The sequence below is a fragment of the Equus asinus genome, chromosome 21 (assembly GCF_041296235.1).
Source record: "Equus asinus isolate D_3611 breed Donkey chromosome 21, EquAss-T2T_v2, whole genome shotgun sequence".
Lineage (NCBI taxonomy): Eukaryota > Metazoa > Chordata > Mammalia > Perissodactyla > Equidae > Equus > Equus asinus.
This window is the reverse complement of record NC_091810.1, coordinates 36,520,956-36,548,193: the sequence shown is the minus strand read 5'-3', so window position 1 is coordinate 36,548,193 and position 27,238 is coordinate 36,520,956. Positions and strand designations below refer to the sequence as shown.

General features: G+C 42.0%; 1 protein-coding gene across 5 annotated transcripts in view; it reads right to left on the bottom strand.

Moving 5' to 3' along the window:
* Positions 1–27,238, bottom strand: part of PRICKLE2 (prickle planar cell polarity protein 2) — a 305,604-nt gene that overhangs the window by 224,684 nt on the left and 53,682 nt on the right. For 2 of the 5 annotated variants that reach the window (XM_070492429.1, XM_070492430.1), the window contains exon 3: positions 1,974–2,136. The exons of the other annotated variants lie outside the window; for them this stretch is intronic. In XM_070492429.1, coding sequence (XP_070348530.1) covers positions 1,974–2,136 — 163 coding nt within the window. The remainder of the gene's footprint in view (positions 1–1,973; positions 2,137–27,238) is intronic. 5 annotated transcript variants of the gene reach the window in all.

Below are 27,238 nucleotides of genomic sequence, written 5' to 3'. Positions count from 1 at the left end.
TCACATTGCCCTACTGTGCAAGTCACGAAACTCAAATTCTGAGACAGCTCTAGTGGGAACTTAGAGCCACAGTCTCAACCAAGGACAATTTTGCCCCCCAGGTGACATTTGGGAATGTCTGGAGATATCTATGGTTGTCCCATTGGAAAGGCGGGAGTGCTCCTGGCATCTAGAGGGTCATGCAGCAGTCAAGGAGGCTGCTAACCATCCCACAATGCACAGAACAGGCCCCACAACAAACAATGATCTGACCCCAAATATCAATAGTGCTGAGGTTGAGAATTTGGCCTTAGAGAATTCTCCAGTGGAATTCTTCACGTCTGACAGGTTGAGAAATGGAAGCACAAAGATTTAGCTGCAGAAAGATGTTTATACTTCTCAACTTAATAACTCATTTAATTATCATCTTGAGCTATCTAGAGAGAGTTTACCTTCCTCCACGAGAAAAAATCTGATGGATTTTATTTGGCATTTCATAGGTCTAGTGAAAGTTTTTTTAGAAAGCGTTCAAGGAATAAGCATGATTCCTTTCCTTCCAAGGGCAGAGTGAAAGCTTGCTTTGAATGCGCTCGGTTATTACTGTCTAGTTCTCCTTAAAGGAGCCGGCTAGATTCAGTTGTGAAAATGTCAAGCGGTTGCTACCTGGCAGATTTTTCACATAGTGATTAAGAGCCAGTGATCCAGAACCAGATGGTCTGAGACTGAATCCCAGCTCCACCATTTATTAATTGCATAACCTTGGGCAAGTCACTTAAAACTCTTTGTGACTCATTTTCTGAACCTGCAAAATGGGGATAATACAATTCAAACTTCACAGGGCTACTGTGAGAACTAAAGGAGTACAATGCTTAGCACATAGCTGGTTTTGAGCGTTTGTTATCTTTATGATGATGATTAATATTATTATTATTCCCTTGGTGCGATAGGAGAATGGCAGAAAGTTTTGGATATGAGAAAGACTTTATGAATAAATAGAATTTTTAAAAGATGTAAATTGTCCCCAAATTCAACTTTGGGCGTTACAATTTCTTAAACTTCGGAAGCAAACAATGCTCAGATGGATGATAGATACAAATAGGCCCTTTGCAACTGTTCCAAGGGCTAAATGTGTCAATAGATGTCTAAATAAATAAACAATTGCACTGCCTGAGCACTTGCCATGCGCCCCGCACTATGCTATGCACCGCTTCACAATGCCTCCATTACTGCTGGAGCCGTGAAGCAGGCGCTCTTTTATATCTTCCTCTTACCAAGGAGGAAAGCAAAATTTACCAAGGTTAAGGATCACGCTCAAGGGCACTCAGCCAGTTTATGCAGCACCAGGACCAGAATGCAGGTACACTTGACTCCCATCTGAATGTTTAACCACTGAGTTATGTGGCCTCTGCCTGTCCTTTATCCTGGGAACAAAAGCCCAGTGTGATCTGAGGATGCATAAAGATAAGTCAGTTTCCTTTTAATGGACTTGAGCAACATACAGTGTTGTCGAATTATTATTATTATTATTATTTTTTGGCTGCTGCATTTTCTATCTAGGCTTCCACTAAGTGCTATAGCTTGAAGAAGCCTAAATAAAGCACTCACATCCAAGGACACCTGCTGAGATACCTTCTGGAGAGCATTCGGTCTGCCCAGGCCCTGGAGAACAAAGGAGGAAGTGTATAAGCCACATTCATCTTGGAGGCTCTGGAACAACACCACCTATACAAAGGGTGGCTCCTGGAGACTAAGGAGGCTGCCTGCATGGGAGTGATAAGTCCAGCAAGATGGCCCCAGTAATCGGCACCCCTTCTTCCCAGGTCCAGGCGTGTCCAGCAGGAAAGTCTGCTTCCTCAGAAAAGCCCACACCACCACCCTTTTCAGTTCTCCATGTGACACCTCTGTGGATGAATATCTGATATTCAAAGCCAAAGGCTGGAGGGACTTGGCAGTCCTGAACACGAATTCTAGAAGGAAGCTCTTAAAAAGCAGACCTGGCCTGGAGCAGTTTCACAAGTTGGAACTGGTGAGTCTTCCGGCCACTGCTGAGCACACAGGTCATGCAGCATCTGGGAGTTCTGGCGGGTTCTAGGAAAGTCACAAAATCGAAGCACAATCTCCAAAGCACATAGACGATGCCAGGCTTGGGAGCCAAGACTGAAAAAGTATGGAGAGAACAGGATGGTTCAGTTTCTGAGTGGCACATAAAACAATGGAATGGGGTTTGAAGGAGACATTCTCTGGCGTAGAACCTTCTCTTTCTTTTCAACACATCATCAGACCAGGGCTCAAGAGGCCCAAGACATTGCTAAACAGGGTTATTTCTGCTCCTTCTATCTTATATTATGTTCTTATTATTTTATTATTTTAAAATAACTTCTCTAATTATATGCTCAACGCATAAAACTCAAAAAGAAAACACCCACAGGCACGGATATATGAAATGTAAAAATCATCCGTAATCCCACCACCCAGGATCATCTCTCTTAAGATTTTAGTTTATACATAGTTCTAGTGATTTCTCCAGGGACATGTTAAAACAAAAAAAAAGGGTCTCAAATGACACCTTCTATTATAAAGGTTTTCCCCATTTATGAGCATATGATAGCTTCTTATTCTTTTCAATACTTTGTTACATATATAGTTTCTTTAGGTCTTTAAAATAATCCTATGATATGGACAGATTAGAACAATGAGACCAAGTGGTAAGGTAACCTGGCTAAGCAGCCAGAGATAATACACAAACAAAAGGAGACAGCTGTGTTTGAACAAAACTTTATGGGTACTGAAATTTGAATTTCAAATAACTTTCCTATGTCACAAAATATTATCCGTTTTTATTTTTTCTAACCATTTACAAATGTAAAAAATGACCTTAGCCTACAGATCCTGCAAAAACAGGCAGTGGGCCAGAAAAGGCCCTCAGATCAGTGGTTACTGACCCCTGATCAAGAATACTGGTATATGGCGGCTGGCCCCATGGGGGAGTGGTTAAAGTTCCATGCACTCCGCTTCAGCCACCCAGGTTCGCAGGTTTGGATCCCAGGCATGGACCTACTCCACTCATCAGCCATGCTGTGGAGGCAACTCACATACAAAAAATAGAGGAGGAATGGCACAGATGTTAGCTCAGGGCTAATCTTCCTCAAGTCAAAAAAAAAAGTGAGGAGGATTGGCAATGGATGTTAGATCAGAGCAAATCTTCCTCACCAAAAAAATAAAAAGAATACTGGGATATGTGTTTTCTAAATGCATCTTTCCTTATAACCTTTTGGTGTTCTATTCTTGAACTTCAGGAACAAACTGGCCAATGCCAGTGACATTTCCATGTCTTAATGTAATGATGGTAAAAGACTAAAGAGATTTAAAAAAAAATTTTGCCAAATCTTGGGGCCAGCAATTGAAAAATACAAGGTGAGGAGACAGATAATTATACAAGCTAATGTTGACTGAACACTCACTACATGCCAGCCATCAAGCTAAGGGCTTTACAGATCAGTAAGGATAGGAGGGCTCATGCCACGATAAGAAATGAACCCAGTAGCTCACAGCTTACAACCACTCAGGTTTGGTTCCCTCTCATGCTGCATGTCCATTGGCCTTGGCTCAACCCCATGGTCTTTGCTCCTGAATCCGGGCTGATGGAACAGCCTTGACTCAGCAACATTGCCAGTCTTATGGCAGGGAGAAAGGAAAACATGGCAAACCATGCCAAGAAGTGACACACGTCCCTTCGTTCACAATTCATGAGTACATTAAATAACCATGCTGAGATCAATAGGACTGATATATAAAATCCTCAGGGGGTATGTGGAGGGGCAAATATTTGTGAAAATAACAGAGTCTACAACAATAACTTATTTTATTCTCATAACAATCCCTTAACACATAAATTATTTTCTCCATTTTACACACATAGAAACTGAGGCCCAGAAAGTTAAGCTTGTTAAGGTCACATAGCTAATAAGTTTAGAGCTAGCATGTCACCCCAGATGGTCTAACCTCAGAATTTATACTCAATTCCCTGGACTCTCCTGCTTTCTGCAAACACTGGACAGATGTACTAACATGAAAGTCATCTACCAGTAGGTATTTATAACTGTCCCTTTGACCAAAATACTAAGCCTGTGATCCCAATATGTCAGACAGCATGACGGAGGGTCTCTAAGCTGTGCCTACAAGACATTGAGGAATGTGCTGGAGAGAAAGGCTCCTTCCTAGAGGTAAAAATATTTAACCGAGCCAAACAGGTAAGACTTGAAACATCATCATTTCACGAAACAAAATAATGAGATAGAACTCAAATGTGTTTGGAGTTATTGTGTTTTAAAACAAGAATGCCCTAACTTCTCATACAATGAAAGAGCTTTGGCATGACCAAAGAAATATATAATGACTTGACAATGGAATATAACGGCATTTTTGGAAGCTCTGTATGAAGCAAATATTGGACCAAAAAAAGAGGAAGAGCAGAAAGAGACCCACTTGTGGAGTTCCCACAGACTGTACCTGGGGAGCTCATGTTTCCATCTACCAACGACAATCAAAGGACGCCTCATAACTCATTAATAGGACCAACACCCAAAACCCTATAGACACCTAATGATTTCACTTGGTCATACAGAAACCATCTCTGTATTCTTCGCTAAGGGAATTTCCATCAGATACATGTATCTACCCATTTATTGAGTATTTACATGTGCTGGCAACTGGCCAAGTGCTTTATACAAATGCTCACAGCTCCGTGAGGTAGGCATTATTATCCCATTTTACAGATCATGAAACTGAGGCTTGGAGAGGTTCATTAACTTACTCAAAATCACAAAGCTAATAAGTTGCAGAGTTAGGATTCAGTCCCAGATTTCTCTAACCCCCAACTCTTCTACCCAGTCTTCGACAGTGCCCTAGGGATCCAGCCACATACTGCCAAATGCTCCCAGGATGCTTTTGGCTCATAAGTTATGAATCTAGACAAAATCTTCACTTGGAAAGGAATGGTACATGTGTTGGGATCCTAGACTGTCAATCATCACATACACCAAGACAACAGTGGCTTAAACAAGAGAAAGTTTATTTTTCTCTTGCCTGACAGTCGGAGGAAATGCAGACAGGGCTGATGTGGAGATTCCATGGTTTCAGGGACCCAGTCTCCTTCTCTGTTGTGCCCTCATCTTTACAGTGTAGCCGTCATCACAAGTCAACGATGGTTTATTGCCACTATGGCCACATTCCTGAAGCTGGGGAGGAGAAAATAGAGGTGGGGAGGGCTTGCCTTCTCCTTCTAAGAACATGACCCAGTAGTTTAACTCATCCATTGGTCAGAGCTGAGGGCCATGGCTTTGCCAAGCTGCAAGGGAGGCTAGGAAATGTAGTCTTTATCATGTGTCCTCCTAAATTTCCGCATAAAGACAGGAGAATGGATATTGAGAGAAGAGAAGCAGTGCTGTAAGGAATGGGGCACTCAAGGCATTATCATGAGAGACAAGAAGAGAATTAGTTCTGCTGCTTTATCCAGCTGAGTGCTTTCCTTCCAGCAGCACAAAATAGTAAGAAGGAGGAGAGAAATGACAAGAATTATCAGAACTACAAAGTGGAAGGTGTGATAGAGAGAGGAGAAGAGACAGAATGAGGTTCCTCTATTTATCCTCCCACCTCCAAGTAATAACATTTGGCACCTCCCTCCTGCACAGAAGTGGTGTGCGGAGACTTAAGAGGATAACGACTTGGGAGGAAGCGAGTCCGTCGCAGGAGGCATTGCCCTGAGCAGCCCAGCGTTCTCCCGCCTCTGCACAGGAGTTCACCCGCAGGCAACCTCACTGAGTGATTGACGGTATTTCCAAACACCACCACTGGGAAATTGCTCACAAATGATTCCTTCTTTCTAAACCCAGGTAATTACTCCTGCTCTTGCTTTCACTAGAAGGAAAGTCACCTACCCTAGGGCACTGGTCTCTTGGATATTATAAGGCTTTTCAAGAAATATTAGGAAGTGGTCAGGTCAGGATCAAGAGGAATTAAAAAAAGACTTTCTCAAAGATTACCATAAAGAGAAAAACAATAAAAGCTATAATAAGACACATTATTTCAATGTGCCAGGCACCATGTTTAAGTGATATAGATAATAATATGCAAACATATAAATTAATAACATATACATGTATGTGTGTATATTTTTACACACACATATACTTTCATCTTCAAACTCCATTTTACAAAAAAAGAAACTGAGGCTCAGCGAGGTTGATCAGGTGTCCCAAACATGCACAGCTAGTACATGTAAGAGCCAGGGCTTGAACCCAAACTTCTTAGACTCTAAAAACATTAAGCAATGCTAGCACCTATATACACTGCAACCACTCCACCCCCAGACATTGCCATAGCAGCTGTGGCGCCTCGAGCGGATAAAAGCTATTTAAATACGTGGGGACTTCACTCTGTGTATCAGAGGCATTTCTAGGAAATTGCACTAAATTCAAAGCCTGTATAAAAGAGTCATAATTCAGGGAGCTGGCCCGGTGCCATAGTGGGTAAGTTCACATGCTTCACTTTGGCAGCCCAGGGTTAGTGGGTTCGGATCCAGGGCACAGACCTAGCACTGCTCATCAAGCCATGCTGTGGTGGCATCCCACATAAAATAGAAGATTGGCACAGATGTTAACTCAGTGACAATCTTCCTTGGGCAAAAAGAGGAAGATTGGCAACAGATGTTAGCTCAGGGCCTCTTCCTGACACACACACACACACAAAAAAGAATCATAACTTAAATGAGCTCATCATTTTAGGGAATATTCTGATAAAGCCTTTTGTAAGTATAAGAGACTCCTTCTGCACAGTGTGTACCTGATAATTCATTGTTTTGCACATTTTTATTTTCAGACATGGTATTCAGTTACTTTTAAAGGGGGAAGGGGAGGTATTTGCATCTGCAGAAATTTCAATTCTCTTGCAGCTGTGGTTGGATTATAATCATTCAAGAATTGGCTGTCCCATTTCTGCACTATCCAAAAGGTTGATTTTTTCTTTCAACTGAAGAACTAATGTAAATAAGAGATGCAGGTCAGATGGGTTAGGCAGCAAACCACACAGCAAATGCCCCACCTGAACAGGGCACCAGTTACTGAGTTCCAACCAGTGCTGCAATGCTGTGAGCCTACTGCAAAACTGGCAACTTGTAAACATTAGCAACTGATCCCATTCTTCAAGAAAACCCTTATGGGACAAACACATTGTGGGTCTACTGCTGCCTATGGCTGCCATTTTGTTTCGACTTACTTGAGGCTTAAGATGTTCTGTGAATTTCATTGATTCCGGTAGTAAAAGGACAGAGAGAGAGAACATGGATGGAGATTAAGTATACAGATCTCTGAGTTAGCTAGATCCAAAATCTACTCTTGACTCTGACACCTATCAGCTGCGTGACTTCACATGCCCTCCTAGCCTCTCTAGACCTCTGTAAAATGGGTATAATAGATATACCTGCCTCTCAGGGAAGCTATGAGGATTACGTGTGACAAGGCACAACACTTCATATATGAGAGCCAATTTCATCAATACACTTATTTTCACCTCTAACTATTTGTGGAGTTATCAAAACCTCTTCCTGTATCTCAAGAAACATCCTCAGGCATTGACTCTGCTTGATCACGCACCCAACCACAGTTCGTGGAAGCCTTATGTATGCCAAGAGAAGCATGCTCAGTCAAGGGATACTAGCAGAATAAGGCTTGGTTCCTTCTCTTGGAAGGTTCAGAAGATCTCCAGACAACTTATATGGGGCCACAAAATCACTGAAAGTTAAGGGACCACAAAGATTATTTTTCAAATCCTTAACTTACGGATGAGGAAACTGAGCCACAAGCAGTTGAGGGTCATTCAAGGTTAGACAAGGCCCATAGCCCAGAGGAACTTTCACAAGAGAAAGCTCTTTTGATGTGACACAGTGATTTTTCCTCTATCCTACCAGCTATCACCTAGGTGACATCTACAATCTACAATGAGAACTAAAATCATGGACCCACCTGACTCAGTTTCAAAACCACACTTGTCCAGCAGGTCCAAGACAATCACCTGAAACCAATGTGTAACATAAAGAGTTCACTGGGAAAACTCCTTCCCTCCCTTCCTTTCCTCCTTTCTCGTTCCCATCCTTCCTTCCTTATTTCAAAAATAAATATCCTTCCCCCGAATATAAAAGTCACTCTGTGTAGCTCTGGCACGTTTAATATCCATTGTTTATAGGTTTCCTTGGCACTTTCATGGCACCTCTAGCACCATTTAATATAGGCCCTCTTCCAGGTGTCATGAGTCCCTAGTGTTCATGAGACCATGACACAATGACAGAAGGAAAATGATGATTTCTCTCTCATCCTCCTTTTCACAAGCAGGTTCATATTGTGCAAAGTACAGGAGGGTTCATTAGTCCTTATCAGCAGAAACTCACACTCCACCCACAGCCCTGAGAAAGCAACTCTCAATATTGTAATCAATCTATGTATATGTAAAAGTAAAAACACTTCTAAGATAAATAGTGCTATAATAAATCAGTGCTGATATACAACTGGCAATTAATAAATATTAATTGGCTAAATAAATGCAGAACAGAGCAGAATTAAACAAGCTAAGTATACACAGAAAGTTCTTTTGAAAAAAAAGGGAAAGAAAATTCCACTACCCAGACACCACCATCGTTAACATTCTGGAATAGTTCCTTTTTTTTTTTTTTTAACTTATACACATTATTTGTAAAAATAATGAGAAACAAACTAAACACACAACTTTACAATATATCACAAGCATTTCCCACATCATCAAAATCTTAGTAAACATCACTCTTAATGGCTACATTATTTCAATACGTTAATATTTCAGTCCTCTCTTGCTAGAATGTTTCATAACCTTATTGCTAGATATCTATGTTACTTCCAGTTTGCAATTATGGGAAAAAAAGAACATTGTTAGTACTTGAGTGATACAGTTTCTTCTCCTCCCCCTCCCCCTCCTCCTCCTCGTTCTTCTTCTTGGTTATTACTTCCTTAGTAAGAATTTCTGGAAATGACATTATTGAATCAAAGGGCATGAATATTTTTCAGGCTTTTCATAATATCTTGCCAGAAATTTTGCACCAATGTGTATTCCCACTAGCAGTGTATGAAAGTGCCTATTGCCCAGCACCCTTCAGCAGTCAGTATTATCATTGGCAACTCAAAACAAAACAAAACAAAACAAAAACCCAACAACAACAAAAAACAACTTTGTGAATTTAATAGGTAAAATGCTATCTCTTTCTTGTTTTAATTTGCACTGCTTTCATTGCTGATGAGCTGAACTTTTAAAATCCCTATGTGCCATGTGGATTCAGCTTCTCTGCACTTTTTGTTCATATCCGTTGCCCATCTGGAAGGCACTTTGAAAGCAAATAGTCATCATTTGTGAAAAAGAGAATAGGTTTTGCTCCCGTCCTTTAATCTTGTTTTTCCCCCTTAACTTCATCTTCTTACTGCTGATCCAAAAGTAACCAGTGAAGGTTAATGCCAGAGAATCTATTTCCACCTATAGAAGAGGGACCTGCCTCTTCTTCCCCAGATTAGAACACAATTATTGCTGAACCGCTCGTCCTATGTGCTGTCCTTCTTCTCATTGCTTAGTAGCCAGAGTCCACAGATGCCAGTGGGAGAAGAAAGCTCCAAGGGCTCAGAGGCGGATGGAAACTGAATTCCTACAAGAGGCACCACTAACAACCACCTCCAACAACAGCTTTCAATTAGAAAGAAGATTAGAGATCTGTCAGAACCGATTTCAGCATCCATCACTTCCCCTAATCTGCTTCTCAAGAGGCATGGAAATTGGTACTGCAGGATGCTGGCCCACACCATGCTGCTATGCCCCCTGAGCAAGACACCTCAGCAAGCTTCTCATAGAACGGGACGGAAACTCAGCATGCAGGAGCTCAGCGGCCTGAGGAGGAAAGGATCACCTTGTGACAGAGCTGGGCATTAATTCTTTAGAAACATTTCTGTTTTGGGGAAATTCACTAGGCACAGAGTGAGTAGTTGAGCTCTGCAAAGTCACAGAAATGTGGGTGTTCCAGAGGCAACAGAATAAAGAATCCAATGTTAACCATACAAGATTCAATTAGAGACCTGGAATAGCGTTGATAAGATCCCTCTAGCAGCGCCCCTCAAAACAAACACCTTCACTGGGAATGACAAACAAGAAGGAGCTGAATTGTTTTTCATAGCATGCCCAGAATTAGCTGCAGAAGCTCTGGGACACTGAATCTAAGCTAATTTGCCTTGAAGGGTTCATTCTTTGCTGGAGTGAAAATCAACAGCGACTTTCCTTCACCTCGCTGTTGTTAACGAAAGGCTGTTTTATTTGACTTTTTCATTCATAAACCTAACTTCACAAAACATTGATGGAGCTTACCCTACCTCACAGGCACGGCATCATAAAGAGACAGGTAAGTATTGGATGAGGGGCTGCCGCCAATCACCAATGCTGTTATGGTCCCTCTGCACCTAGACGCTGCTTCACCTGGTAGTGTGGTCAGTGCCTGGCTGGGACTGAAATGAAACAAAATCTCCTTTGTATCTCCTGCACGTGAATACTTACAGAGCTGATCAAACACCAAATGCAATGATCAAGCCAGCTAGCTTCAGCATCAGGCAGACAAAACTGGATTGAATTCCCAGCTCTGTGCTCACCAGTTGTATGACAATGGACAAGTTAATTATCATCTCTTTGAGCAAATAAGTTACTAGTAAATGAGATCAAATAAGACTATTTGAACAGTGCCTGGGACATGGTAAGAATTGAATAAATTATTATTATTATTGCACTTCCTCAACTTTAAGAGGAACACTTATTTCAAACTCAAGCTACCCCTTGAATATTAAATTGCAAGGATTAAACAAAACTTGTAAGTGATCTTAGCCTGCCTACACGTGCAAATGCCTCTGAGTGTGAATGTTTGTGTTGTTTAGGTCTAACGGAGAGGAAAAAGCAGAAGATTCTGTGGTCAACAGGAAGTCATAAATACAGATTCTTCATGTATAAAAAAACACACGTCGCACAGGCCAAAGAAGCTTCTAGACCAGTGGTTCTCAAACTCTGCTACACACTAGAATCTTTGGAGACCTTTTAAAAAATCCCTAAGCCAAGGCCACAGCCACACCTGTCAAATCAGAATCTCTGGGGGTGGGACCCAGACATCAGTATTTCTGAAAACTCTCTTGGTTATTCCAGTGTGCAGCCAAGTTTCAGAAACACTGGGCATGAAGATATTTATTAATGCATCACCTATTAAACTTGGAACAAAGAAAACATCCAACTGTAGTACTTGGGATATAATACAGGTGTTAAAAATGGTAACTGGTAATACTGGAAACATGCAGAAATGCTTATGACATAGCTTAAGTGAAATAGGCAAGGTTGGACTGCGACTCCAGTGGGCAATGACAAGCAAAACGTTGTCTTTTCCTTGGGTCCTCCTGCATGACCTTGGAGATCCAAGCTCGATTCTCCAGCCTCCTGTCAATGCTATAAGTCCAAAAGTCTATATGCTTCCAAAAAATTCTTTTTGTGTTTCTTTTTTTAAAAGGTATTTATAAAATTGTCCATGAACTATTATTTTAAGTGGGTAAAAATATGCACGCATGTGAAGAGAAACAGGAAAAGAAAACAGAAAAATATATACCACCATAGCACATGACCATATAACACGATATCTGAGTAAGAGCACTAAGGAGGATTGTTTGTTAAATTTTAGTCAAGCTCATTAGGCAAATACCACAGTAATAATTGTTGCAAGCAAAAATCATCAACAGAGGCTAAAATTGGTGGGCAAAAGCATGATGAGAAACAGGATATTTGCATAACTTCAAAAGTGTCTCCCAACAAGTATTTATTAAAATGTAAAGGGAGAAATGGTAACTTTATAGTGGAGAAATCTAGCAGTCAGTACCTTAAACACGTCATCAAAATTAGCATCACCAATATGAAGACACATCAATATCATCTACCTCCTGATACAATGCACTGAGAAGAACACAGCATCACTTCTGCGGTCTTCTTGTCAAGAAGGCATACCTCAATCCAATCATGCAGAAACATCAGACAAACCCAAATTGAGGGACACTCTATAAAACAAATGACCAGTTCTATTCAAATGTGTCCAAGTTGTGAAAGACAAAGATGGAGGAATTGTCACAGATTAGAGTAGGAGACTATAAGGAGACATGACAACTAAATGCAATGTGAGATCCTGGAGAGGATCCAGGATAGGAAACAAACACAATAGTGGGAAAGCTGGTGAATTTTGAATAAGGTCTGTGGCTTAGTTAATAACATTGGGTCAATGTTAATTTCCTGATTTTGATGATTGTACAATCATTTTGTAAGATATTAGCCTTAGAGGATGCTGGCAGAAGGGTATACAGGAACTCTCTGTACTAGTTTTGCAACTTTCTTTTGAAATAAAAAGTTCTTGAAGATTAGTGAAGTTTAGTTATTTAAAAATAAATATTAAGGGTGGCATAGTGGTTAAGTGGGCTCACTCCACTTTGGCGGCCCGGGGTTCACAGGTTCGGATCCCAGGGCATGAACCTAGCACTGCTCATCAAGCCATGCTGTGGCAGCTTCCCACACAAAATAGAGGAAGATGGGCACAGATGTTAGCTCAGCAACAATCTTCCTCAAGCAAAAAGAGGAAGATTGGCAATAGATGTTAGCATAGGGCCAATCTTCCTCACAAAATAAATAAATAAATGAATAAATAAATAAGTAAATATTAATAGAAGTGTTAATATTTTCAGGATTATCCTTTTGGACCACCATGTGCATACACTTTGGAGATTAAAGAACAGGGTCAAGGATGGCTGAGGAAGATTACTGGGACCCCTCTGGGTAGAGGACGTGAGCTGAGACTTGAAATGGGGCAGTTCAATTCTGATGCCTGCACTGATGGGCATATAAGGAAATGCAACACTAATAACTGAGGAGGACTGTTGGACAAGTAATTATGGAATGGTCAAAACAGTCCTGGATTTTGAGTCAAAGGTATGGATACAAATGCTCAGGTGTTGGCCCCAGTATAATACAGCTTTGTGATCTTCAGTCAGTCATTTGTTATCCATAAAAAATAGAGATGAACCAATTTTATCATGCATGATTATTGTGATGATAAAGTGAATAGATGTGCCTGAAAGCATTAGGTAAATGGTAAAGCCCTGCTCTAAAACGGTTATTAAAATTACCAAGAGTAACAATAATATCTACCTAGCCAAGATAATTCCACAGTTTCACTCCTAAAGCACAGCTTCCAAGCATCGAATGGTATTCATCCCATATGGAAGCAAATCTGTCTTGCCTTCTGCCTGCACTTGGAGCCTGGGGCCACTGGTCTTCATGTGTGGTCAGTATTAAGCACCATCTGTCCTGAGTTAACACAACTTCTCCATAGTTTAAGCAATGAACACAGGCTGCCCTGGCAAGAGCCGAAGAAATGCAATCTGAAGGCAGACTTTCTCTTTCTGTTTATTACCTTGGAGGGTGGCACTCACCTCCTGGCTGTTTACTCATCTAAATTGTGTCATAAAAATGTCTTTTGAACACTTTTACAGGCAATCAGACGCAATCAAGTTCTCTTCTGGCTTAATTCGCCTCAGCAAACAAGATACTAAAAAACCAATAAGAAGCTGGGCTTCATTTCAAATCATTTTTCCTGCTGCACATATACTCCCTGAAGTCATTCTACCCCTCCCCTCCATAAAAAGCCCTAACAATGCTATGTTCATTATCTCTGGTGTAGGTCACTTTTCTCATTGCTTGCAGTGCGATAACATGAGATGAAAAGGAAGCTATATGTTGTGGGCATCTGTTGTTTTAGTCTCCTCAAGATCCATTCCCACATCTGGGAACAGCACCTAGGCTGGCCTCTGGGGAGCCGCCCTCCCCTCCCTCTCAGTTCACGAGGTTTGAGTAGGCTGGGCAGCTGCCATCTCAGTACAAATAAGCCAGGATTGGCCAATCAGCACAGTCCATCCTCCTGGCCAGAGAGTTCAGGGATGGGTGTGTGCCCCACCTCAGTACAAGGAAAGCCAATCACATGACTCTTGCAGGAATGACTGGGAAAGAAAAGCTCTCTTTCCCTGGGGTACTGTGTTAATAGGATGTAAACCGGGGGCTTCCTGCCACCACAAGAAGAGGGTCTGTCTGAACAAGAAGAGCAGAGAGAGAAAGACAGACAGATTCCTGCTGAAATCATTACACCCCCAGTGTCCAGGCCTGGTGCTATGCATCCTCTCCCCACCACCGACTGCTCAGCTACATGAGCCAATGTTCTCTTCAGCATCAGTTACTTTAAGTTAGGTTTCTGCCACTTGCAACCCAAAGTGATATGATTGAGAAATCAAGGAAATAAACACTGAACACTCGCCTTTGTGAACAAAGAAGATGCTGCTAGTGTAGGTCTGCAGTTTTTACAGGATGGAGATGGTTGCCCAGAATTGGCCGCAACAATCTCATCCACCTCCCCTTTGTGGTCATGGGAGGGACCACTTGGAAGCCAACTAGCAGGTGTAAGGAGGCTTCAGCGACAAGGAATGGAGCTCTTCTCTGCAGAGCTAGCTCATGCCACACACAGATCTCAAAGAACCTGTCCAGACTCATCTTCCAGCTTCTTCCTTCTGCGTCCCCGACATTCCAGGTGCACAGGTCTTTCTCTTCCCTAATTCCCAGCACCCTGCTTCATGCTGCCATACTAATACACTTGTACACCTCCTCTAAGACCCAACTCCGAGACCTCCTCTGCGAGGTTTCCCGTGACTTCTCCAGGTAGAGTGGGTGGCCCTTATTGTGGGCTCCCATAGTGAGGCCAGAATGCAGCATTAGGTATAGGTAACCATGTGACAAGACAAATATTGATGTACAAATGTTTCTAGCCTTCCTCCTCCTACAGACACAAGTTCTGGCTTCGTCACACCGACTTCTTCATCTCCATCTTATACCCTCAATGTACCGCATCTGACGTCCGTGGTCTGAGGGCTGAAGAGGGTTTCCATTCTCTAGGGGACTAGTTTAGGCCTTTGTGAAGCTGGATTGAGAGAAAGTGGGGAAGGAGAAACAGAAGAGATGTGGGGTCTAAGGGAAGAGTGTTTTCTGAGGAATTTCTAGAACAATCTGGAAGAGAGAGATGGAAGGCAACCAACAATGTGTGAGGGAAGTAGATGTGTGATCCAGGACAAAATCCAAGATGGTGGGGAAAATAGGTTTTCTAAAGCACTGTGTTCCTTCACAAGGTTTGAGAAAAGCAAGAAAAGGGTGGATGTTTTTTCTAAATTACTTTCAGTTGTCAAAACATGTTTCTTTGATGACAACACCTCTCTTTAACACACAGGCTCACACACACACACACATGCTCACTCATACACACACACTCACAATCGTACACACCCTGCTGAAGGTCCATTTCCTTCCTTAGTATGCAATTTCACCAAGATCAGGGAGCATTTATTGGACTATTAAAACCTGGCTGTTAGTGCTCAGCCCACAATATCCCCATCCAAATTCTTTGAATGGCCATTATTTCCTCTGCTCCTTGCCACAATACTGTGAGAAGGAGGATTTTACAGATGAAGGAACAAGGACCGTTCCCCCAACAAGAATAAAGACTTGAAAAGGCCAAAGAGCTGGTAAGTAGCAGAAACTACACACAATTCTACGACGACTTTCCAGGAAACCATTCCGTGACCTTCTCAAATATTTTAGCATCCAGACAATACTAAATACCAACATGTGGACCATGCCTGGGTCCCTATCCAAGACTCTCAGGTGCCAGAGCTGGGCAATCTTTTATAGGTTAACCATGTAGGTGGTTAACGGGGTTTTTTTTTTCCTTTCTTCATCTCAGAATGGAACCTTGTACCAATTTTCAAACTGAGGATATGTTCTCTTCCTTTGTTCTTTGGGCAGCAAGATGGCAAGCTTGGTTATATTAAAAGTATGGACCAACAGTAGCCCAAAGCCCAGCATAATTCCTGGTACATAGTAGGTATTCAATAAAGACTGGATCATTCCAGTGTGGACCTAAGTTCCAGTGTGTTCTGTGTAAGAAGGCTCCACTCTTCCACGAGTTTTCCCTAGAAATGTCTGCCTAGATTTTCCTCCTGCCGTTCCTGCATGCCACGGCAAAAACTGAAACAGAAGCTTCCTTAGCGCAAAGCTGCAAGGTGAACCCAAAGTGAGTCAGGACCCTAGCAGGATGAGAAGCAGAACGCATCCAAGGACTAGCTGTCATTTTCATATGGTTTCTGGCCAAAGCTTAATAAAACTCAGAGCTGCAGCTGATCACAAGTGTGCCTTCTTTCAAAACACATACTCGGACTGCAGGCCAAGGGAGGTGGCTGGGTTTCTGAGAGCCACAGTCACATGGGACCACCTTGCGCCGTGATTCAGTTGAGTCCTTCACCATACAAGAGGCAGCCAGTGGGCTGTCCTGCCTCCTGCCCGCCTTTCTCAGACCACCATCACGAGCCAGGCTATATGGCCTGCCCACCCACTGAAGGTGCACTGGAGCTGACACTAACTCTGCATGGAGCAGGTTCAGGACCCTCCAGGTTTCTGCCCAACTCCTCCCAATATAAACCATAGCGACCAGGTCCAGATACGGTCTGGACGCATGCAAATGGTTAATAGCACACCTGTGAATAGCAGGCCAGAATACGCTTTCTACAGTGACAAGGACTTAAAAAATTAAAGCAATTAAAATATTTCAATTTACCTTACATATCAGTCAGGGTTCTCCAAAGGAACTGGCTGACATGATTCTGGGGGCAAGCAAGTCTGAAATTCATAGGGCAGGCTGGCAAGCTGGCAATTCAGATAAGGGTCAGTATTGCCGGGTGGAGTCTGAGGTCTGTAGGGCAGACTGGACACTCGGGCAGAGTTTTTATGTTGCAGTCTGAGGCAGAATTCCTTCTTTCTCAGGGGACCTCAGTTCTTCTCTTAAGGCGTTCATCTGATTGAACGTGGCCCACCCACATTATAGAGGGTAATCTACTTTAAAGTAAACTGATTGTAAGCATCAATCACATCTAAAAAATACCTCATAGCAACATCTAGACTAGTCTTTAACCAAACAACTGGGCACCATAGCCTAGTCAAGTTGACATATTAAATGAACCATCACATCTTAATTCAACACTCAGAGTTTAGTGGCTTTGGACTATGGGGACCTCTCCCTGTTTTTAACGTTTATTGATGTATAATTTATATATCATAAAATTCACCCATTTTAAGTGTACAAATTGATTTTTAGTAAGTTTGTCAAGTTGTGTAACCACAATCCAGTTTTAGAAGACTTTCATCACCCCAATATGTGGGGATCCTTTTGAAAATCTTATAACTTTAGCCAGAATAAACAGGTACAACTCTACAGCTTGTCTACACCCAGCATCCAAGTCTTACCAATGTAAACTTTTTTTTTTTTTGCTGAGGAAAAGTCACCCTGAGCTAACATCTGTTGCCAATCCTCCTCTTTTGTGACTTAAGGAAGATTAGCCTTGAGCTAACATCTGTGCCAATCTTTCTCTATTTTATATGTGGGTCACCACCACATCATGGCTGATGAGTGTATAGGTCCACACCCAGGATCCCAACCCACAAACCCAGGCTGCCAAAGTGGAGCACACCAAACTTAACCACTACACCATGGGGCAGCCCCCCCAATGTAAACATTTTTAACAACATCTTGTATACATGCACACTTTAGGACAGAACTTCAAGGGTCATATCCTCCCATAAGCTTAGTTCCATATCCAGGATGAGGCCCTTAATCTAAACAGCCTGATGTCCAGCCTCTGCATTCTCACTCTTTCACCACTGCATGCATCTAGACCCCTACAACCTAGAAAATTAGACCATTCTCACCTAGAAAACTGCACCTCCTTCCAACTCATTTCTCTGTCTCCAACCTTGTCTGCCCCACAACCTGGCCAGAAGGAATCTTCTAAAATGCAAATTGCCCCCCTAGAGCCTTTCCAAGGTTCCCCTCATCACATCTGGTATGAAATCCAGAGGTTGGCCCTAACCTTCTCAATGATACACACCAACCCCTCTCTGATATGACTCCTGGCTATTTTTCTGGCTCTATCATTGGCCACTCTACCTAATACACCTCACTTTGTAAGCCTAAACTGCTCATCCTCCCCGCTCTTCATATGAGAAGCACCTGATGCTCAGGTGGAGTTGGGTAGGTGCAACCTTTCTCTGTCCTATATATTGAGCATACTTCTATTTCACATATCATATCACGTTATAACACCAAGCTTCAAACTCTGTCTACCCTACTGGATTGCTCCTTGCAAGCTGCAGGCAGCCAGCCAACCAGCATTTACTAATCCAGGAAGCAGAGAGCCAGGTTAAATGCTTAAAACTATATTCTTTCAAGGTCTGATTGTCTGTGATCATGTAATTATCCTGACATGTCCTTTGTGGTAGGAGTAGCTACCGCTCTAGAAATTATCCTGTAGAATGATAAGTTCAAAAAGACATATGTACAAAAATGTCTACAGGGGCCAGCCCCATGATCTACTGGTTAACTTCACCCTGCTCCATTTTGGCAGCCCAGGTTCGGTTCCCGGGGGTGGACGTACACCACTCATCAGCGGCCGTGCTGTGGTGGTGTCCCATGTACAAGAAATAGAGGAAGATTGGCACAGATGTTAGCTCAGGGTGACTCTTCCTCAAAAAAAAAAAAAAATCCACAGTAGTAGTTTAAAATAGTGAAAGACTGTACCACAGGATGCTTCTTCTTGTCATCCAGGAGGGAGGGAACAGTGAGTGTCCAGTAATAGGGATTTGGGGAAAGAAATTGCAGTAGACATGATGCTTAGAATATTATGCTGTTATTAAAATGACATGTAGATATATATTGATATGGGAAGAAATTATTGGCTGTTTATTAAAAAAGTGGCAAGTTATAATCACATATTCATATATAGGTACATGCATTCGATATTTTATAAAAGTATACATTGTACACATGCAGAAATACATACACCCAGATAGAGTGTAGAGAGCAAAAACTTAACGCTGATTAGTAGACTTATGAGTGGGTACCAGAAGCAGAATTAGGAGCGATCTACAGGTATATCTTTAAATTTCTTTTCCCACATCTCTATTTTCTAACTATTTACACTGAGCATGTGACACTTGTGAAGAATGAGACGGCACAGTGGTTAAGAAAAAGGACTGTGTGCAACCCTAGGCTCAGCTGCTTCCTAACTATAAGACCCTGGTAAACAGAATCTCTTCCAGCATCAATTTCCCCATCTGAAAGAGGGAACCATGCTCCAAATTGCACCCCTCATAGCGCTGTGGTGAGGCTTCTGTGAAGTGCCTAATCCAGATGCTGGCACATAGTCAGCCCTCAAGTAAATCTGTGCATTTTAGACAGAAGTAGATTTAAAGAAATAAACAAATATCAATGAACAAATATGCACACTGTGTCCGGAAGATACTGCCAGAACGTATACTCAAGTGATTGCTCTCCCACCTCTGAAGTGCAAGGGCCCCAGCTGGGCTGGGTGAATGGCTGGGAGAAAGAGTAGCCACTTGCCAAAACATCTGCCTTTCTGTGCAATTCCAAACAGCACTAAGGATCTGTTCTGGAGGCTTCTGGAACACCGCAAGCAAGTCTGTGCTCTGCCAAGCACGTGACCCAGAAGCCATCATTATCCTCGCTTCCTCCCAGAAGGATTTTATTTCTTATTAATGTGCCCCTGTAGCTGGCCATCCATCAGTTCCAAGCCCCTTCTGTGCCTTGCATGACATGACAGTCATTTCTATCAGCTGAAGGAGACAAGGAGGGGAAGGAACTGGAGCAAGAAGAGAACTGAGCATCCACCACAAGTCTGAGAAAGAGAGAGATCGCCTGGGTTCTTAAAGAATCAATGTTGCTCCCTCTGCCCTCTGCCAGAAATGGAAGGGCAAGGAACCATGTATAAGGGCCATCAGAGTACCTATTTTTCATGCCAAAATATAGGAAACCATATTCACCTTCTCTAAGGGATTCATTCATGTATTTTGATCATCCAGTCTAAAGTAGGTTTCCTGCAACGATGATCTCTCTTATGGAAACCATATCTTTCCTCCATAGTATTTATTACTATAAGCAATTAATAATATATATAATGATTAGTTTCCTTCTTTATCCCTATCTCCAATGATCCAGGGAAACTAGAAATAGAGCAACATGGACCTACTGACGCGTATGCCCCAGAAGGATGTTCTTCCTCCCTAAATGGCCATGTCATCCAAGGCACTAAAATTTTCATTATAACCTTTGCAATTGTTCCCTTGACACATCGACTAACTGGCTGAAACAATGGTAACACCATCCATCCATTTGTCTGCATTTTGCTAAAGGTGAAATAGGGTTTCCTATATTCTGGCATGAAAACTAAATCCTCTGATGGCCTTTAAACCAGTTCTAGTCATCTGCATCAACAGTCATTGTCACCCTGTCTGCCTTCCTCCTGATGACATCAAGGTGGATCAAGGGGAAAGTTTGGAGAGAGGTAACACTGAAATTCAGAACATAAGCCTTTTAAAACATTATGGCAGCCTTGCTAGCGTAAGACTTATTCTAAAGCTTCACGTCCCACCACTTAGGAAACTCCGTATTTGAACTCCAAGTCGTACATTGAAATTCAACAGATATTTCAGCAGTGCTTATTATGTGCCAGGCAATGAGCTAGGAGGTGATCATCCGACCTCAGACAAGGCAGATAAGGATGCTGCCTTCATGGAGCTTACCTTCTAGTGGGGGAGACAGACAAATAGACAAGGAAACAAATACATGAACAAGATAATAAATGAAGCAAGTGCAGTGAAGGAAAGAAACACGGGGAGATGACAGAGCATTTGAGGTTGGAATAGAGACATTAAGGAGAGACCTGAATATTGACAAGGAGCTGCCAGGTGAAGGGCCGGGGAAAGGGCAGGCTGGGGAGGGAGTGCAGCAAGTGCAAAGGCTCTGAGGTGGGAAAAGTTGATATGTTCAAGAAACAGAGAGGAGGACAGTGTGGCAATTAATTGCAATTCGGCTAGACATCAGAGGGCATTTCAGATATATCCAACAGAGTCAAATTCTTCACTGTCTCCAGAAATGAGGGAAAACAACAGTAATATCAATAATGGCAGGTGGGTTAGCTCTATGCCAAGCATCATGCAAAGAATGTCACACGCAATAGTTCATTGACCTACAACAATCTTGTGAGCTAGTTGTTATCATCCCCATTTTTCAGATGAAGAAACCTAAAGTCTGGAGGGCCTAATAACTCATAATTTTCATATAGTTATTAAGTGGTGGTAGAGCTGGGATCAGAACCCAGGGAGTCTGAGTCCTGGGTCCTTTTGTCCCCTCCTGGGCCCCACCCTAAATGATGTCTTCTCCTTGGACACTGACAGAGCCTAGCTTAGGTCCTGCACCAATGGTGACTTGGCTTCACTCATCCATAATCCAGGCAAAAATCAAACCATGTTAGATCAACAAGTAAAAAGACAAAAGCCATTAGTTCCGATTTTCGAGCAGCTCTGCGCGAAGTTCTGTTCACCACCCACATACTCTTTTATTAAGCTATAATAAGCCTCAGATGAGAACTGTTGCCATAGGTGAAGCTTACTTTAACATATGGTTGATCCAAGCAAAGAAAAACATGTAAAAATGTATTTTTAAAATCCCAATTTACTTGTATAATGGTTTTTAAAAAAAACATTCCTCGTGTTTCTGGTCTGCTGATGCATGCCAAGCACTGGGGTATGGAATCATGTCCACGTCCAAGGATACTTGCTGAACTGATAACAAAGGCACTCAGCCCCCATGGAATTTGGCTTTCAGGGTTTGATTTGATGCAATTTACAAAAACAGAAAGGGGTAACCTGTGGTTTTGTAAACTCGGTTAAGGGCAATGTGTTTCTAACTTGAAAGCTAGCTGGGCTATTTCAGCAGGAGAACGCAGCTACTCAAATATCCTCAAGTGCAGAAGGCTTTTTTCCTTGCTCTCAGAGGGGGCTGCTCTCCCAGCAAAGTCTCTGCTTGCGAAGGCAAAGCAGCAGCGGCAGAGAGGAGGCAACAAGGAGGCGACAGAATTGGGTGGGGAGAGGGACGGGTAGACTCAGAGCTTTCTCGTGGATGTGACTATAATCAGCCAGCAGCGAGCACTTCATGAGCACTTGCTTTGTGTTAAGGAGTGCTCTAAATCCTTTTCACATACCCATCATTTAGTCCTCATCACGACCCTCTGAAGTAGGGCTTATTAGGTCTTTCTTTTTTTTTTTTACCGTTATGACAAAATTCTTTTTATTACATAATATTTAGTAGCTGTACTCAATGAGCAAGGTCAACAGAAACTTGTAAATATTCTGCCAAATGACACACTATACATAAATAAATTTTCAGGGCAGTAACATTAAAATAATCCCTGTTTCCTTTATTCATATAATTTTGAAATCACAGGAATAAATAAAGGTACAAACACACAAGCACTTCTTTTCTTAAAGCAAGTAAGATCAACAGAGGTTAAAGTTATATTTATTGATGAGCCAAAGATTGACCCTGAACTGAGCAACACCAACTCAAGGTAGCTCTTGGTCAGACAAGTACAGTAGAGGGTGCATGAAAGGGACACCTTGTGGTCTCCTTAGTGGGCTGTTTGAGGTGATTTTTTTTTTTTTTTTTGGTAAGGAAGAGTGGCCCTGAGCAAACATCTTGCCCATCTTCCTCTATTTTGTATGTGGGACGCCACCACAGCATGGCTTGATGAGTGGTGTAGGTCCATACCAGGGATCTAAACCCCCAAACCTGGGCCACTGAAGCAGAATGCACTAAACTTAACCAAAGTCACATAGCTCCCTGGTGGGGGGTGCTCTTTGATGATGTGGATATGTGGGCCTAGTAGGCGCTCAGGCTCCCTCTGTTCTAGTCCAAAGATGAAGTTTCTCTGGACCAGTCTAGTCCCAGGACATCTATCAGCCATCTCCCAAACACTGGCCATGTGCATTCTACCGGGAGGACATGTGCCCAATCTCTGGGCACTGCTGACCATCGTAGCAATTTTTACCTCTTCTGTACATGCCACTCACAATATTTTATATTGTCTAAACTTATAAATTTTTTATTTTAATACATTTATTTTAAAGGGAAACTTTATATTTCCATAGGAAAACCAATATACTTTGCTATAAATGGAAGTTAACCATTTTTTTAAAAATACATAAAATGTGCAGAATAGGCAAACCAACACAGATAGAAAGTAGATTAGTGGTTGCCAAGGGCTAGAGGTAAGGAGGCCTTGAGGGATGATGGCTAAGGGGTGTGGGGTTTCCTTTTGAGGTAATAAAAATATCTGAAAATTGATTGTGGTGATGGATGCACAACTCTGTGAATATACTAAAAAGTCACTGAATTACATACTTCAAATGGGTGATTTGTGTCAGATGTAAATTATATCTCAATAAAGCTGTTTTTTAAAAGACTACATAATGCCCTCATTTTAAAATAAAGGGGAAGTAAAGGAAAAGTGATTTGTTATTTAAAAATACAATAAAGGTCAAACGATGTCATGAAATTCTACTTAGACCCTGTGGTCTCCTTGCTCACAGTCTTGAGGGCCTACCTTCTCTGTTAAAAAGGGAAACAGAAAAGTGAATTCACTTTCACACGCACTAGGTTATAATTAAAAAGACAGACAATAACAAGTGTTGGTGAGGATGTGGAGAAACTGGAATCCTCATCCACAGCTGGTGGGAATGTAAAATGGTGGAGCCACCTTTGAAAACAGTTTGATGGTTCCTCAAAATGTTAAACATAGAGTTACCACATAGACCAGCAATTCTACTACTAGGTGTATACCCAAGAGAATTGAAAACATTTTGTCCACACAAAGATTTGTACACAAATGTTCATAGCAGCATTATTCATGACAGCCCAAAAGTGGAAACAACCACTTTTTTTGTCCATCAAATGATGAATAAATAAAATGTGGTATATCCATGCAGTAGATCAATCATAAAAAGAAATGGAGTACTGATTCATGCTACAACATGGAAGAATCTTGAAAATATTATGCTAAAGTGAAAGAAGCCAGAAACCAAAATATTGTATGATCCCACTTATATGAAATGACAAGAATAGGCAAATCTATAGAAACAGAAATTAGATTAGTGGTTGCCTAGGGCTGGGGGTGGGGGGTGGCGGGGTGGAGGGAGAGGGTGAAGTGACTGCTAATACATATGAGGTTTCTTTCTGGAGTGATGAAAATGTTCTAAAATTGATGGTGGTGATGGTTACACAACTCTGTGAACATCCTAAAAAGCACTGAATTATACAATTTAAGTTGGTGAATTTATACACCATGTAAATTGTCTCACTGTTAAGAATAAAATAAAAAATTTAAAAATTCCATTGCCAAAAAAAAAGTAAATTCACACTGTGTTCAATAATAATGTCCATGAATCATCTAAAACATCTTGCACACCACCAATGCCAAGGATCGCATCGTTGGGCAAACATCGGATGAGGCCCGCCAGAGTCAGCTTTGAATGAGAAATTCAAGTGAGTTACAAACCAGTTTCTTAGGAAAACTGAAGTCCTTTGCTTTTCTCTCCACGGTCTAGGGCATAACTTCTCTCTCTAAGCCTCAATTTCCCCATAAGAGGAAATATAAATCTTAGGGTTATTTTTTTTTATTATACAAGTTTATCATTTGTTCATTCCTTCAACTAATATTTATGGTGCCTCTACTGTGAGCCAGGCACTATTTTAGACTGTGAGAATACAGAGGTGAAAACTCAGAGGAGGTCCCTGTCTTTATGAAGTTTATGTTCTAGAGAGGAAAACTCCCCCACAGATACATTATAAAGCTTTGTAAAATGATGACAGAGTGTAAGTGCTGTGAAGAAAAATAAACCAGGTTAACGGGGTAGAGGAAAGGTGAGGGATGGAGGAGGGCGGGCTGCTATTTTATAGAGAACGGCCAGGGAAGTCATCTCTGAGAAAGCTGAGTTTGAGGGGAGCCCTCAGTGAAATAGAGAACAAGCCATGCTAAGCCCTGCGGGGAGGAGCTAAGGTTGGAGGGTTTGGCGACTTAAGGATCAGGAAGAGGGTGGAATGATCAGAGAAGAATAAGCACCAGAGAGTGGCAGGAGATGAGGCCAGTAAGATAGATATCTCGGGGATCAAGGCTGTGGCCACAGGTCTTGGATTTTAATGTCAGTGGGAGGAGAAGCCATGAAGAAGGTTCTGAGGAGGAAGGGATGTATGATTTTAGAAGGCCACGCTGCCTGCTGTGTGAATGGATTATAAGAGGCAAGAATGGAAGCAGGGAGCCCAGGGAGAAGGCTCTGGCAGGAGACAGGTGAAAGAGGAAGGTAAGTTGACCTACATTGGTAGCAAAGATGAAAGCCAGAGAGGCAAAACAGAGATGGATTTTGAAGGTAGAGCTGATCAAAACCTGCTGAGAGTTTGATGGAGTACATGGAAAAAAGGAACAACCAAAGATTTCTAGGTTTCTGACCTAAACAAGGGAATAGACATCAGATAGAACTGCTTATAACAGGGCCCGGCACTGAGACAGTGCTAAAAAAATATTAACCACCACCGACTTACCAATATCATTATAACCACCATTATTATCACAACTTCCATCATCCCCACCACCGTGGTCTTTACAACTACCACCATCACTACCATCACCACCACAGCCATCAAGAGTGGGGGGACGTGGCAGGAAGAGCAGAGGAAACCACACAAGGAGTAAATATGGTAAAAGAACACTGCATCCAAATCAAGGGATCTACTCTGGACACCCACAGAAGAAGCATTTACCTGTGCTGGAACATTACCCGAGGTATAGGGCCTAACACATTTCCACCAGCACTCTCTCCCCATCCCATGCTCCACACACATTTATATAAGCTTCTTTTTGTGTTTATAGTCTCTTCAGGGACTCCTGTCTTCACTATCACGCTTTCCCCTGGCCTCAGTCTAGTCCACCCCTCTGTGGCGCATGCCTCCCCTCCCCCAATCCCAAATGGCCTGATGTAGCTTTCAAAACTCCTGACAGGTGCATATGGAACATTCACATCTCAACTGGGTATTTCAGTGTCTACAAAATACTAGCAATGTGTTCAATACCAGCAATGACCTACAGCTGGTACATTCTATAAATGGAATCTCCAAAAAAAGAATATTAATTGCACTTGCAAAGCTCTAACCCCTAAGTAACCTTATGCCCAAAATACATCTAAGACTCTTGCTCCTCATTGCCACTTGGCTTTCTATCAGGTGACTGTTTGAAGACCACCTCTCTAGGGTCAAGGAGAAGAATCTCCACTTAATACACATCAGCATGAAGGTCAGAAGGGACAGCAAGTTCAATAAGACAGAAGCATGTACAAGAAGCCTCCACACTGTTGAGCTGAGCCCTGACAGTGAGATACAACTATTTACCGTTCTAGAAAGCCCAAATGTATGTTAAACAGCCTGTCAGCTCTTAGAAACCCATGGTTTAGCATTTCTTCTCCAAACACTGCAATGTTATATAATATGATAGATCTCAGAATCCCAGGGCAAAATCTTAGAGCAGGAGGATCCCAGAGCTAGAGTTCACCCTTCCACTTCCAGACAAGGAAGGGTATGTCTACCTAGTGATAGAATAGATCAGGCGCATCTTTCTTTGAACTTTACTTTAAAAACACTAATTCATTCTTGCTAAATGCTCATGACTTGTTTTTAAAGTAGATGAGCTATGGATGCTATTTCTCCAAGCCTCTGGCCAGCCCCAACTCCTTTCTTTTCTGTGTTGGCTGGTCAGAGCACAATAATCATTTTGCTAAAGAGAGCAAATCCCTTCATTCAGGATCAAATCCATGCCAATATTTTGGGGACCTGTATGAGCATGGGGAGGAAAAAGAAATGATGACTTTTATCCAGTGAACAAAACTCCTTATAATTAGGTTGGTGGTTTCTATGGTAACGAGGAGCTGACTCTTTTATTTGAAATAAAAAATAGCAACACTCCAGCTGTCCTTGCCGTCCGGACGCTCCAAAGCAAATGAGAGATTTGATTTCACATTTGCTGTGACTGCTGAGGACTTTAAACCACGTATTTAACTTGTTGTCAAGTTTTGGCGAGACACAAAGTCCCATTCCCCTGAGAAAACAGGTGTGAAAAACAAAAGCAAAAAGCAAGCAAAACAA